This window comes from Sitophilus oryzae, unplaced genomic scaffold, assembly GCF_002938485.1.
Source record: "Sitophilus oryzae breed Bouriz unplaced genomic scaffold, Soryzae_2.0 scaffold_848_pilon_pilon, whole genome shotgun sequence".
Taxonomy (NCBI): Eukaryota; Metazoa; Arthropoda; class Insecta; order Coleoptera; family Curculionidae; genus Sitophilus; species Sitophilus oryzae.
In genome coordinates this window covers 54,245-68,537 of record NW_022147470.1, presented here as the reverse complement: position 1 = coordinate 68,537, position 14,293 = coordinate 54,245, and the positions used below count along the sequence as shown (strand labels likewise).

At 32.0% G+C, this 14,293-nt stretch overlaps 1 protein-coding gene across 1 annotated transcript in view; it reads left to right on the top strand.

Annotated features, from left to right (window-relative positions):
- Positions 1–12,184, top strand: part of LOC115889813 (bifunctional 3'-phosphoadenosine 5'-phosphosulfate synthase 2-like) — a 20,045-nt gene extending 7,861 nt beyond the window's left edge. The window contains exons 2-9 of the mRNA XM_030909893.1: positions 1,873–2,023; positions 4,726–4,895; positions 7,309–7,369; positions 7,666–7,856; positions 8,683–8,813; positions 9,809–10,004; positions 11,046–11,335; positions 12,037–12,184. Of these exons, the coding sequence (XP_030765753.1) occupies positions 1,873–2,023; positions 4,726–4,895; positions 7,309–7,369; positions 7,666–7,856; positions 8,683–8,813; positions 9,809–10,004; positions 11,046–11,335; positions 12,037–12,136 (1,290 nt within the window). The 3' untranslated portion in view covers positions 12,137–12,184. The remainder of the gene's footprint in view (positions 1–1,872; positions 2,024–4,725; positions 4,896–7,308; positions 7,370–7,665; positions 7,857–8,682; positions 8,814–9,808; positions 10,005–11,045; positions 11,336–12,036) is intronic.
- Positions 12,185–14,293: the final 2,109 nt, after the last annotated feature.

Here is a 14,293-nt window from a genome sequence, read left to right as displayed (position 1 = left end):
CTGCACTATAGATTGAACGATGAATTCGACCCCTCAACCAACCAGAGTCCTTCCATTCAGTCCAAATTTCAACATGTAGTGGCGGTTTCAATTAAGATCTCAGGAAAGTATATTAAAGGCATGTACTATAATAACGCATAGAATTGATTCGGTAAATTATCTTTATAAAATCAAATGCAGCACATCGCCATCGATTTGGTCTCTTGAGATCCGGAACAGTGGGTAATGCAGGACTCAAATCAAGCTGCAGTGTGGTGGGCCCTTTTAAGCATATTATTTCTGTAACTCTTGTATAATTTCTTTGAGTCTAGCTTGTGCAATAAATTAGATGATTCTTAAGTATTCTTTCACTTGAATTGAATTATTTTTTAACAATAGCTAAAGTCTATTTAATTTATATGTCAGCAACATATCTACATTCCTGCAATCACATTTCTCTATTTCATCCAAAAAAATATCCCAAAAATTGATAAATTTATCAAAAATCACTAAATTACAACAAACTTGACACTGGAATTGACTTAATATTTATGCAGGCTGTCAAACCCCACTGGGTGAGTCTTAATACCTTTAATAACCAGTTTTATAAAAAAATAAAAAAAAAAAAAAAAATTAAAATAAAAAGTAATAATTTAGTAAATAGAGGTATTATCTGTCAATATATGATGATAGCGTACACTATAAAGGTATAAGTATGGTAATTACACACACAAACGTGCCTACTTCATTTAGCAAGGAAAATAGATCTTGTCTGATATTTTAAAAACACAATTTCCTCATTAAATATTGATTTGTATAGAAAAGTAAATACTAAACTAAAGATTAAACAAACCTTTGTTCGATTGCTGATGCTGTGCCATAGGTATTCCATTTAAAATATGAGAAATAATTCATCTGACTCGTCCTGTATTCTGCAAACAAGATTGCAAAATTTGGCAAACCAAATTTTAAAGAAGACACCCATTATACAGTACTTCCTATTAATTTTTAAATTTTCAAATCTTGTAATTGTAAAAGGGCTTTTAAAACCATTTGGTACAGTATAAGACATTGGTATTTTTGGAACGGAGATTTAGTGGCAAACCTACTGAGTTAAAAATATATAGTATTCCATTTTAAAAATATACAACTCTTTGATTCTGAAAATATGAATAAAATCTGCCTATTGGACAAAATATTTTCAAACAGCCACCATTTTTATAATTATGTAAAATTAATTGAAATTCACAAACCAAAAACCTAAAATAGAGCTTTTCTGAAGTCTGAATCTCACTCTGTAATAATTCCTATATTTAATGGAGAATTTCCAGTTTTTTTTCAAAATACCTTACAGATTGTCTATTCCACCATAGAACTTTCTATTTAGATATTTTCTATATTTCTATGGATTAATGTCAGTAGATCTATTTCATAGAGTCTAGATAGATGGCTATATATGATATGCATGGGGTCAGTTAATTTTATCAAAAAATAGAATATGTAGAGTAAAAATATTCAAACAAAAACAAAACAAAAAAAAAAAAAAAAAATGTATTTTAATATTTTCAGAATTAGAACTCGATGAGTAAACGTATCTACGACAAATTCAAGAAGAGCTGAACTTCAACAGCTTCATTCAAAATGTTTCCTGTTCACTACAGTTGAAATGATACTCTTTTTAAAAGATCTTTTCACCTTAAAACGTATATGTAAAATTACACTGCGAAAAGTAGCCATAGACAAGTGTGAATTGCTACTTTGATCTCATTGTCAAAATATTCGCAGTGATTTTCCCATGACTCAACTTAATAATTCATATTCTTTTCGCTCCAGGAACTCAGCAGGTTGTCACCGAAGTATGATGCGCTAATGAGCAGAGAGCCTGACTCTTAGGATCCGGGTGAAAGGCGTTTTAGGGGTTGTACAGTTTGGTTCACTGGACTTTCCGGGGCTGGAAAAACTACAATTTCTTTTGCTCTGGAAGAATTTCTGGTCTCCAATGGCATTCCTGCTTACAGCCTGGACGGAGACAATATGAGAACAGGTAAGAATGATCAACAACATCAATTGTATAAAAGCACATGCCTTGATTTCAGTTTTTTATTTCTATTTCTGTCCTTTTAATTCTATTCTTCACCTATAAAGTTTTATCCTCTCAAGTCTCTTTAACATCTCTTTCCACTTTTGTCTCCTTAGTCTATTTCTCCTTTTTCCTCCACATCTTATCACCATTTTAGGAACTCTTGTTTCAGCCATTCTTTCCACCATTCTGTATTTCTAGTAATGATATATTGCTTTTATTGATTTGTTTATTCTTCTGGTCTACAAGTTGTCTGTCTTCTTCCCTCCAAAAATCCCATCACGCCTTCCTTCCCAAACCCTAACCCTCGAAATTTCCGTTGTATTGAACGTCTACGTTTCACATGCACGTAGTACAATTGGTTTGGTACATTCTGACTTTTTCTTAATTTGAATGAAATTGTTTGTATCTAAGATTCTGAGACTTTTAAAACCTAGAGATGTTCTTGCTCCATTAACTCTTGTAGTAAGGTTCACACATCTAATTCCACTAAGTTTAACATAACTTCTTGAGTTTTTAAGCAAACATTGGTTGTTGGATATGTGAATGTATCTACTCTTCAAGTCTCAGAATTCTTTTTTTTTTTAATTTCATTTTAAGACATTTTCCTGTGTGGAAATCCCCATCTGAGCTGCTCCATAAATCCTACTTTCTGTTCTATTAAAGTCCTGAAGCTTCTACTTTTAAGCCTCCTCTGGATTTTGGAGTCTTTTGGTTGTCCAATGTATGATAAAACAAGATATTTATAATGTTTCCAAAACCCTCAATACTAAGGAAATGTCTCTGCTAAAAATCAAGTTTTAACCCCAAAGCCATTCCCATTTGTCCCTTTCTATATTTGCACTTACTTTCCTATCCCTGCACCCTGCTTGTGCAGATACTTGATAGGATGGGACTGTGTTCTTGGTTCAGCCTCCCAGGAGCCCTGTAGTGAGTCATTTTAGCAGCTGCAGCTCAGTATATTTATTTATAATATATATAAGTTTGGTTTAAAAATAAAAAAAATGTTAAACTTTTTAGCTCAGCTAAAAATCTTGTGGGATTCTGGAAGAAGACAGAGAAGAGAATATTAGACGTATTTCTGAAGTTTCAAAGCTTTCAAGGACGTAGCCCGCATTTCTATCTTGGTAGCCTTGTTTCTCCATTTAAAGAGGACAGAGATCGCTCTAGAAAGGCTCACGAAGAATCGAACTGCACCAACCTTAGAAGTGATCAGATTTTTCCCAGAAGGGCAAGTGCAAGAACTGACAAGTTTGGGGGCTATGGTGATTAGATATAAGGATTAGTAGATACCTATATACACTGTAGTTTGAAAAATTGGAAAAATTTACAGACATCCTTTAATGTATCTCGAAATATTGTTCTGCAATTCTATTGAAACATTCAACTAAAGAGCCACACCCACTGTCCATTCAAGTTTGCAAAACGACCTTAGAGGGCGCAACTACAGAAAAGGTATGAAAATGCATCCTGGCAGAATTTTGCCTAGATAATGGTACTATAAATAATAGAAAAAAAAAAAAAAAAAAAAAAAAAAAAAAAAAAAAATTCTAGAATTTTTTTCATTAGAACCATTTTACCCTATCTGCCAAAATAAAATGGTGGGGAAGGTTAGATCTATATTTATTTAGCCCAACAACTCTGGACTGGATGATCAGAATCCAAATGTTGAGGGCTCTGTTTTTGAGATGCCTCTCACTTCCTGTTTTATTTATACCATGTAATAATAAATTAATACAGAATGAAGTGGTCTTAAACGTAGACGCTAGCTTTCTTGCTAAATTTAACAAACTTAGCAAGGTTTTTTCAAAAAAAAATTAAAATACATATATTTTTAAATTAATTTTTGTTTGGTGTAATTTTAAATTGATAAAAGAGTAGAAGCTTAAAAAAAGTTTTTTTATAATTTTGTGTCAATTTGTTTTGGAAGATGATGCAAAATTATAATAAGCCAATTTCATTTTAAAATATATCTGCACTCATCCTAATTTTACAACATGGTATCAATGAAATTCCTTTGATTATGTCCATTTGAATAAAAAACATAAACAAAAAAAAAAAAAAAAAAAAAAAAAAACCCAAAATTTACTGAAGATAATGAAGTTATTTTTTTAGTACCCATTATCTAGGGCAAAATTCTAAAATCATATCTTCTGTTTTCCATAGCAGTTGCGCCCTCTAGCTACTGTTTTACAAACTTGAAAAATTTCCAACAATTCTCTCTCAACCTTTAGTTATAAATATTTTCTTCCCTGTAGGGGCCCCATTGGGCTAATAATTTGGAGATATTGTAGCCTTTAGAGCTATTCTTAGTGGGACACCCTGTTAAAAAGATCTAAATAATAAAATGGGATAAACCAACTTCTTTTAAAAGAAGTAAAGTTACCACCTTTGTCCTAAAATTGACAGGTCTCTAGCATAAAGCCAGAGAACAGATTGCACTACTGAGTTGGATCAGAGTTCTAGAAACCAGAGCAACCTGAGTCTGGTTCTGAAGTTCAGGCACAACCAGAAGACTACTAGAATTAGTAGTAGAAATGTTAGCTAGAAAATGTAAGTATTTCCAAATAAAAACGGGAACTTTTTACTGATTCCTTACCTTTTTAAGGGTATCATTCCAAGTAACAAACATGAATGCCTAAGTCCAACAAAGTAAAGCCTTTAAGGCAGTAAAGAACTGTTTGTACCTGAAAATGAACTTAAGGATATTGTAAATGATTCCCATAACATGCCTAGGATTGATATGAATAAAGTAGATGTGCAATGGCTGCAGGTGCTTAGTGAAGGATGGGCTACGCCTTTGAAAGGATTTATGAGAGAAGATGAATACCTTCAGGTTAGTGTATTAGCATAATAATAGTTTCACGACACATAAATGCAAAACGAAGAAGTTACTTATTTATAACACACCTAGTATTTCGTGATATATTAATTATTGTTAAAATAGTTTATTTCCAAATGAATGAATGCCAACCACCAAATAATAAAGCTCATACTTTTCTCTTTGGGATGAATATGATGCCAGCTAATTCCCCTCTGCACCTTTTAGGTAGGCAACAAACCAAAATACAAGATGTTTTGAGTAATGTAACTACTCTATTAACTTATTTGCGCCAGCTATTAGCTCTAATTAATTTTGATAACTGGATTCAATTTCTTTAAGTGAAAGCAATGAAGTCAAAGTTTCCAGCTTCTTTTTTAACATTTCCATTTTAATGGGTACCAAAACCAACTAAAAGGAAAGGCGTTATTTTTAATGTAGAAAACTGAACTTGATTGACAAAAACCGTCAATTTATAAATCGTTACCAGTCAATAACAGTAAACTGACAACAAATAGTTATTTATGATATATGTATGCTAAAAAGTGGCATTTCGGTGGAGAAGGAAGCTTAACTATAGATGTAAACTGATTAACTCAACAAATCGAGTTCTATATCAAGCGATTGCAATAACTTATTACTCACTGAGTTGATATATCACTCGTATTTAAAAACACGGTTTTTCACCCGTCGTCGCTTGTTGTAAGTAAGTTAACGCCAAGCAGTAAACTGCGTGCGCAGGGCACATATATTGTTCTTTTGGTAATGTTCCAGTAAGTAGTAAGTAGCGGCAATTCGTCGATCGCTTGATTTATTTCATTCTGAAGCATTGTCATCGATGTACGTCGTAAAAATTTTGGTCCTCAGATACGCAACGGAAAAATTATATCGGTAAGGTTCAAAAGCGGCTCACCCCCATAACTTCAATTTTTCAGATAAAAACGAGATTTTGTGTTAGTATACGACATAAATTCAGGATTGATTGATCGCATTCAATTGTTTTGGGTCACTTCCAGTGAAAAACGATGATTTTAAGTGGCATCCCTGGTATTTTTTACTCTTTATTTTTTTTTTTAATTTTCTCTTTATTCTGAATATAATGACACATCACATGTCAACTTTGAGCATTTCGTACACGGTTTATTCTTGAAAATTGTAATATGAAGCCCATAAACGACAATTTGACTCAGTACCACGTGTGGTATCAAATTATCTGTAAAAAAATTCTTCGAAATATGCTAAAAAAAAAAAAATTTCTAAATATGCGAAAAGAAGCGATAAAAAATACGATTTTAGCAATTTTAAACTGGCCACAAGACACTAAAACATTAGACGATCAAATCTATTTTCCAAAGGCTCCTTGATCAAAATTCAGCTTTTTTTTAGACGCACCCGGTATATACGCAGCGTCGTACACCTGCTACACCAGTAAAATGTATGTAGAAAATCTGCCTGGTTTCTTTTATCGAGTATGCCTACCTTAAAATGTATTCTAAATTCTATTCTTCATCTGAAAGATCGCTTGTCTTCGTCGCTTGGTTCATTTGACTTGCATCGTCGTTAATCGAGCGATGTCTCTGCCATTTCAAATAATCGATACTGGAGCCGAATCCTTCGCCCGAGCGTTATCCCATCACTACTTTAGACGTCCCATGCCTCTGAACAAAATAAAATCACTTTTTAGCACAATATATCATAATATCTATTTTTCTCAGCAAACAAGTGTTTATGCCTCGTATATACAAGGTATTATTACTCTATGTTTACGAATAATTCATAACATGTCATTCTGAAATCAAACTAATTATGAAGTTTATGGTTACAAGAGATAACATTATCACTCTTTAGTGTTAAAAGTAACCACGTGACTTTCTTTAGCACCAGCAAGCAAAAGTGAACGACGAGGTAAAATTACTTTTACCATTAGTTACATAATGCCACATTTTAGGCACTGACAGCACGCGTTAAAAATTACATTTACGTTTGTAGAAAAAGTTTTTTTTTTAAAAGTAATAATACCTTGATATTTACGAGCATAAACTTGTTAAGAAAATACAAAATAAAAAAAAAAAAAAATTATAATTTTGATATTTTCAATCTATATTCACTGCAATTGGAGTAAAATTGTTCTTCAGATATACATTTTACATAATAAAACTTCAAACATATAGTACATATCAAATAAATAAACTTTGTGATTAATCTTGACTGGCACAACGTTGTCCACTTTCTCATGTTCTCTGTTAATCAAAATATTTTTAGGGAAACAAAAAAATAAATTCAATTATAAATATATAAACAGTTATTATTTTACATCAACAAAACTTGCTTTCTTAACAGCACTTATGGGACATAAAAGGCTATCACTACCTGCTTCCTTGTTCAAAATATTCTAAATAAAGTTACGATGAGTTCTTCACACAATAAGACATCTTGTGTTACCCCTGAACTAGAAGAGGTTTTAAAAGAATACGAGTTCCTGACAGCAAGTAGCTCCTGCTATTAAATTATCCTAAGCTTGAAAGTATCACAAACACCATTTATTCAAACCAAAACCTGCACACAAGTCAAAGTGTGAAAAACAAATGACAACAAGACCAGAAATAAATAAATAAATGTATCAACTCTTGAGGAGAAAGAACTACCACCTAAACCTAGCGGGAAATTTAAATTTAGTTAGTCAGCCTGGCAACAAAAAATATATACAAAAAAAAAAAAAAAAAAAAAAAAAAAAAAAAAAAAAACTGAAAGTTTAATTGATACCAAATATATATATATTTCTTAGGTTCCTTCATCTTTAACACCCCTATCCAAATAAAAGCCAGAATAAACCAAAGTGTTCCCATAGTACTACCCATAAGCAGCTCTGTAAAAGAAAAGCTGGAAGGCAAGAAGGATGTTGCATTGTTTTACAACGATGAACTGTACGCCATTTTAAGAGATCCAGAAATATTTTACCACAGAAAGGAAGAAAGGGTTGCTAATGCCTATACCTTCATATAAAGGACATCCACATCGTTATAAATTAGAAATTTCAAATGCAAACCAAATACAAATACACCTATCAGTATCTGTGTCTTTTAAACTTCAAGGAATGCTAATAAATAATTTGTTATCCAACTATACAAAAACAGAGATTTTTCCACCCATGAATCCGCCCAAATGTTTGAACCCCATATTTTTCCTGGGACCCTTTCCAACTAGACATTGATCGAAAACTTGAATCCCTGGATTCAGAAACCCTTTCTTGATCTTATTTGTTATAGCCTTTGTTGATGGATTTAACATATTATCCATTCGGTGCACATAGATCATTCCATGATTTCATGGTATATGATTTCTGGGACAAAAATATTACCTACATTGGCCAAAATTGGAGAATTTTTGCACACATGCAATGTTTCAAGATATTGTACTTTAGTAGATATTGTTGGTTCCTCGACCTCCAAGAAGTATTTAATTTACTGATTATTACAGGCACGTACACATCTACACACCACGGTTAAAGATTAAGAAAAAGCGGCATGTAATTTTGAGATTCCTTCAACAAGATATCTAAGTAAATAACTGTGCATTAAAATACCCTGAGCGAGTAATTGGACAGTTATATAAATAAAATAAACTATTATTTATTATTTAGAGATTTATATTTTTAAAAGACTGAAGTGGTATACTTTGATATGATTTTAGCTGATATACGAGATTTATATTTTTAAAAGACTGAAGTGTATTCTTTGATATGTTTTTAGCTGATACGAATCCAGGATTACCAATTGAGGTGATCTAGTTTGTGTAAAAAGAGCCGGTTAACGATGGCTTGGACGAGTATCGAATGACTCCTAAAGAATTGCGAAAAAAATTCGAAACTATGGGTGCCGATGTAGTTTTCGCGTTCCAACTTCGAAATCCAATCCACAATGGACACGCTTTGTTGTAATAACTAAAGGTAATAATTAATAATAGACCTGATAGATAAAAGAGTAGGAATACTCTGGAAATAAAACACTAATTCACCAGAATAGTCCAAAGACTTACCTTTGCACTGGACGCTCTTGCCAACCATGTTAGGAGACAGTTTGAAAGATAAAAATATAAACAAAAAAAAAAAAAAAAAACTTCAAAAAAAAAGTATATTTTTTTAAAATAATGTTTATTACAATTAAATCCTAAAAAATAGCTCTCGAATAACATAAAGTATGATGTGTAACATTTGAAAATAAAATAGATTAAAGAAAGCAGGTATAATGCATGTATCTGCTACCTAGGGAGGTAAGCAGCCAAGGAGAATCATTTTTATGAGACCTTTGTTGGAAAAAGTGGTCATCTCTAGCGCAGGGGAAATAAAGGGTTTACTTTAAATGACCATTAAATCAAAATAATCAACAATGAGAGATCGAACTCAACATATACTCGATTATTATAAATAAAGTAAGGCCAAAACTAGTTGCAACACGCCTTCAGCAAATCGATGTTTATTTTATCTCATCTCAACATCATTTCCCCGTGCTTTCAACAATTCTTAAAGGCTTCTTTTCCAAATGTAGAAATTTACTAGGTAGCAGCGTTATCTTAATTGTTCCCTCTCTAATGAACTTTTTCAATACAGGAAGGTAATTTTCCTTTTACCTCCTCTGCTCTACAACCTACATTGATTGATATGCTCCTTCTTTCCTTCTTTTTATGTAATATCTCTTTTTACTTTTCATACAATCTACATATAAAATACTAATGTTTATCTGTGTCGCCTCTACAGAAATGTTTTGATTGCTCTAGAAAGTTGCTTTTTTACTAAAAAGATAGCTAATTGGCTCTTCTAAAAAAAGTCGAAAAGACGAAAAAGTCGTCACCCAATTTTTTGTTTTTCGTGGCGGATGCTTGAGCTTCAACTAGTTATTATTAATAAAAATGTATAAATAATTTTTGTTTAGACAATTGATTGAAAAAGGTTATAAGAAACCAGTGTTGCTTTTAAATCCTCTTGGTGGATGGACCAAAGATGATGACGTTCCACTTGACATACGCATGCAGCAACACCAAGCAGTGCTCGAAGATAACGTGTTGGATAAGGATTCCACAGTTCTGGCTATATTTCCCAGTCCAATGTGTTATGCTGGACCAACAGAGGTTAGTAAAATATCTATGCCATTAAAATACAAAAAAGTGGTATGTAATTTTATTGCTAAAAGAATTTTGATCTCATTAGAATTATGTTTAACAGTGTTGAAGTATTGAAAAACTTCATTTAGAACACCTCAGAATTAGTGGTTTTAATTGTTATGCTTATTTTAATTATTAATTTACTTAAAAGCTTACGATCATTCACAATGTCTAAAAAATGCAATTAAAATTAATAGAATATCCTAGTAAAGATTCATTCAGAATCTAACAATTAGTGGAATCAATTAGTGGTTTTAATTAGCATAGAAGTTTATTCCTCTAATTTAAATGTAAGCATTCGGAACGTCAAAATTAATCTTCATTCAGAACCTCCCAATTAGTGGAATAAATTAGTGGTTTCAATTACACTTTATACATTTTAGTTTACGATCATTCACAATGTCTAAAAAACACAATTAAAATTAATAAAACATCTTAGAAACAGCTTGCGGTGGTCTGTTGTATCCATAGAGAAAGCATAATATTTAGCTTGGCAAACAATAAACTTTTTTGATTTCTAGCAAGAATTTTTTCTTCAAATGGTGATATCAAAGGCCAAAATGACATTTCTCATAAAAAAAAAAAAAAAAAAAAGTGGAAATTTTAAAAGATTGTTAACTTTTTCCACTAATTGGAAATTACTACCACTAATTATGACGTTCTGAATGCTTACATTAAAATTAGGTGAACAAACTTCTACGACTAAGTGAAACTACTAATTTATTCCACTGATTTCGAGGTTCAGTATGAAGCTTAACACTAATTTTGACGTGCTAAATGCTTAAATTCAACGAAATTCAACGATTAAGAACAAACTTCTAAGCTAATTGAAACTACTTATTTATTCCACTAATTCCGAGGTTCTGAATGAAGCTTTACATTGAAATTAGAAGAACAAATTTCTACGATAATTGAAATCACTAATTTGTTCCAAAGTTTTCATTGAATACACTGTTATTATAAATTATGGAAAATATACACTAACTGGCATTCATTCTTTTCTGGTAGGTGCAATGGCACGCCAAAGCTAGGATGGTAGCCGGCGCCAACTTCTACATAGTAGGCCGTGATCCGGCCGGGGTACCACATCCAGAGGGAACCAAAGCCACCCCTGACGGAAACATGTACGATTCGACCCACGGTGGGCGCGTTCTTAAGATGGCTCCGGGATTATCCACTCTGGAAATCATACCGTTCAGAGTTGCTGCATACGACACGAAAGAAAAGGCTATGGCCTTCTTCCAGCCGGACAGGAAGGAGGAGTTTGATTTTATTTCGGGAACTAGAATGAGAAGTAAGTTATTTATTTGAACTAATACACATAGATTTTAAAGTTTGGCATCACCTTGTTTTATGAAATAATTTTTCTGAGAAATCAATTTTTCAGGATTTGTTTGTCAATCATTGTGAATCATTGCATATAATTTGTTGTAAAAAATGTTTCCTCCTTCAAGAATATCCGATATAGCCTTTTCAGTGTAATTATTCTTATGGATAAGCCAGTTGAATATCCCAGTGGATATTGTGTGTTATGTCATAAGTGAGATTGACTGTGTGGTCCTCCGAAGAACGTCGGGTCGTAGGTTCTTAAAGATAGGTAGCTGATAGAGTTGATGTTTGGCAAAGTGGTCTGTCACAAAAATGTAATTGCTATCTCCAGAATAATTCACTGAATAATAGACCTAGGAGCTGCCGAAGACGTATTACCAATCAACGGTATAATCGCTATATCCATCTATCCAACGAATCCCAAGGATGGCAATTCAAGCTCTCTAAAAAGATATGAGACATTCTTTTAAACGGTGAATACTTGCGACAGATTCAGTGTGTCGTCGATCTCAATAACTGCAATCTAATCTAATTGTAGTCTAATCTCTTTACCACAGTCAAATTTTATACAAAAAATATCACCCAATTTTGAAAATTGATTCATTTGACTGGTGAATTTTCCACTAGAGTATAATCATTACATTTAACATCTTTTTTTAACTCTTTAGAGTATTGTAAGAACTGGAGAACAGCCACCAGAAGGATTCATGGCACCAAAAGCGTGGCAAATCATTTCAGATTACTATCAGTCCTTGGAATTGAAGTCGTAATGAATTAAAGCTTTATTTCCTTGTTGTTATCTACCATTATGTTTTAATATAACGTGTAAATCATTTATATTTACAATAAATATTAATATAATTTCCCCCAAAAAATATTATAAAAATTCAAATTTGTATTCTTTGCAAAATTGTAAATTACAATTGTAATGTCACTTTAATTGTAAAATTCAATAATTAATGTATATTTGTTTCTATTATGTGTTTTTACTGATGTTGAGCTAATCTTTAGTGTTTAATTAATTAAAATAACATTTGATTTTAAAAAATATATATTATTAAATTTTTTTTTTTTTTTTTTTTTTTTTATAAATAAAAGTATAAAATGCTTTGTTTACTTTGTTCTGCTGTTTTACTCATCTTTCTATGTGAAGTCGCCCAGATAAGATCTCTCAATATGCAGGGTGTCCTAATATTTATTTGTATAATAAAATTTCTGGTCAGATAATATATCACTGACCGTTGAGGTGTAAACTAATCTAAAATCTAAGTCCTAAAACTACTGTAAGAGTCAGTTATTTTTCAATAACATTTTAAACAATAATTAAATAATAATTCAGTAAAAAACCTAAGAACAAGATAAAATCTGTGTATTTATTGCTGCCTGGTGACCCTTTAGGGTCGTTTACGGCGGGAGATTCCCAGAGCTTTATAGTATCTCGATGACTCTAACTCCTAAAGGAACTGTCCTCTCTCATTTCCAAAGCAACTGTATCCTGTGTTAGTCGAAGGTGTTCTTGTGTTGAAATAAGAAGTCAAATTCTATTTCAATTTTTAATTTATATTCGTATTCTTTTAAAACTGTATATTGTTTATTAAAAAAAAAACTATTTTATTTTGCAGAGCTTTACGTATTTTAAAAGCATTTAATTAATAAACTCATTTGAATAAAAGCAAAAGATAATCAAAGTAACAATCAGTCTTGAACTGATGGAAGAAGGTGATATGTACCTAATATTTAAAGGCTACTCTTTTACTTACCAGAGATGTAAGTAAAGCATAAGATATACAGCACTGTCGCGCGTACACGTCCCTTCAGTGTCTCGGCCTTTTAGTACGATTTTAGGTCTATAGCTCATTATCTTGTAACAGAGACCTCGCGCGTTGACTTCTCTTGGTCTTATTGCACGTTCCTGGTAATTAGCGCTGGTGGTAGAAGATTAGTATCTATGATTAGTACGTCGCGCGTTGACCTCGTATGTTGATCATCCCTTCGTACGGTGTGCACACAAAATTACTTCACCCTAGCTATAGTATATCCATTGCCTCTGATTTTGTCTCTGCGTTTATGTATATTTGTATGTGTGTATATTTTTATATGCATATTCATATGTATGCATTATAATATAGTTTATATTTTCTCTACTCTCTAGGAATTATCTATTCTTGTATGGTTCTTTGTTTCCATTTATCAGATAATGTTTGGACTAACGAACAAACCTATCTCGAAACTAAACTAATTAACATGAATAGTGTCCATTAAATAATATAAGCTTTATTAATGTAAAATTGGTTGCTAAGAGGTATTGTTTTTCTGCTTGTTTACAGACGTAGTGTCATCCAGCCACCTCGACATCTAGGTCTCCCACACTTAATTTAGTTTAGTTGTTTCTTTTCTATTATTTGTAAGTACTTTCCTATATATGTATATTTTAATTCTTTTAGTTTTAATTTTTTATTTCCCAATTTTCACTGCCCTTAAACCAAAATTTGATCTACACTACTGAGCTTTTCTACTAAGAGGCATTTACTTGTGAAAAAGTTGGACACAGTTAACCCTGAAGTTGTCCACTCAGTTGCCTATTATAAGTGGTTGCCATATCGTAGATATTCCGCAATAAATGTTACTAAAGATCTTATTATTGTTTTATGAATGATTGCCTAGACAAACTTCTTTCTTTAATATTATTTTGAAATGTTTTTTTAATTTTTTTTAAAAATCCCGTGAATAAATCCCAAAAAGAAATGAGATCCCATCAAAAACATGAAAGAAGAATACCACCAAAACTGTTTTGTTTACACCTTTTGTTAAGCAAATTGTTAGTATCAATACTAGACATCTTAATGTCTCTAATAATTATAATGACCTGGCAATTGCACCTACACCATAATTAAAAAGAAAGAATAACCTACCATTTCCTGATTACT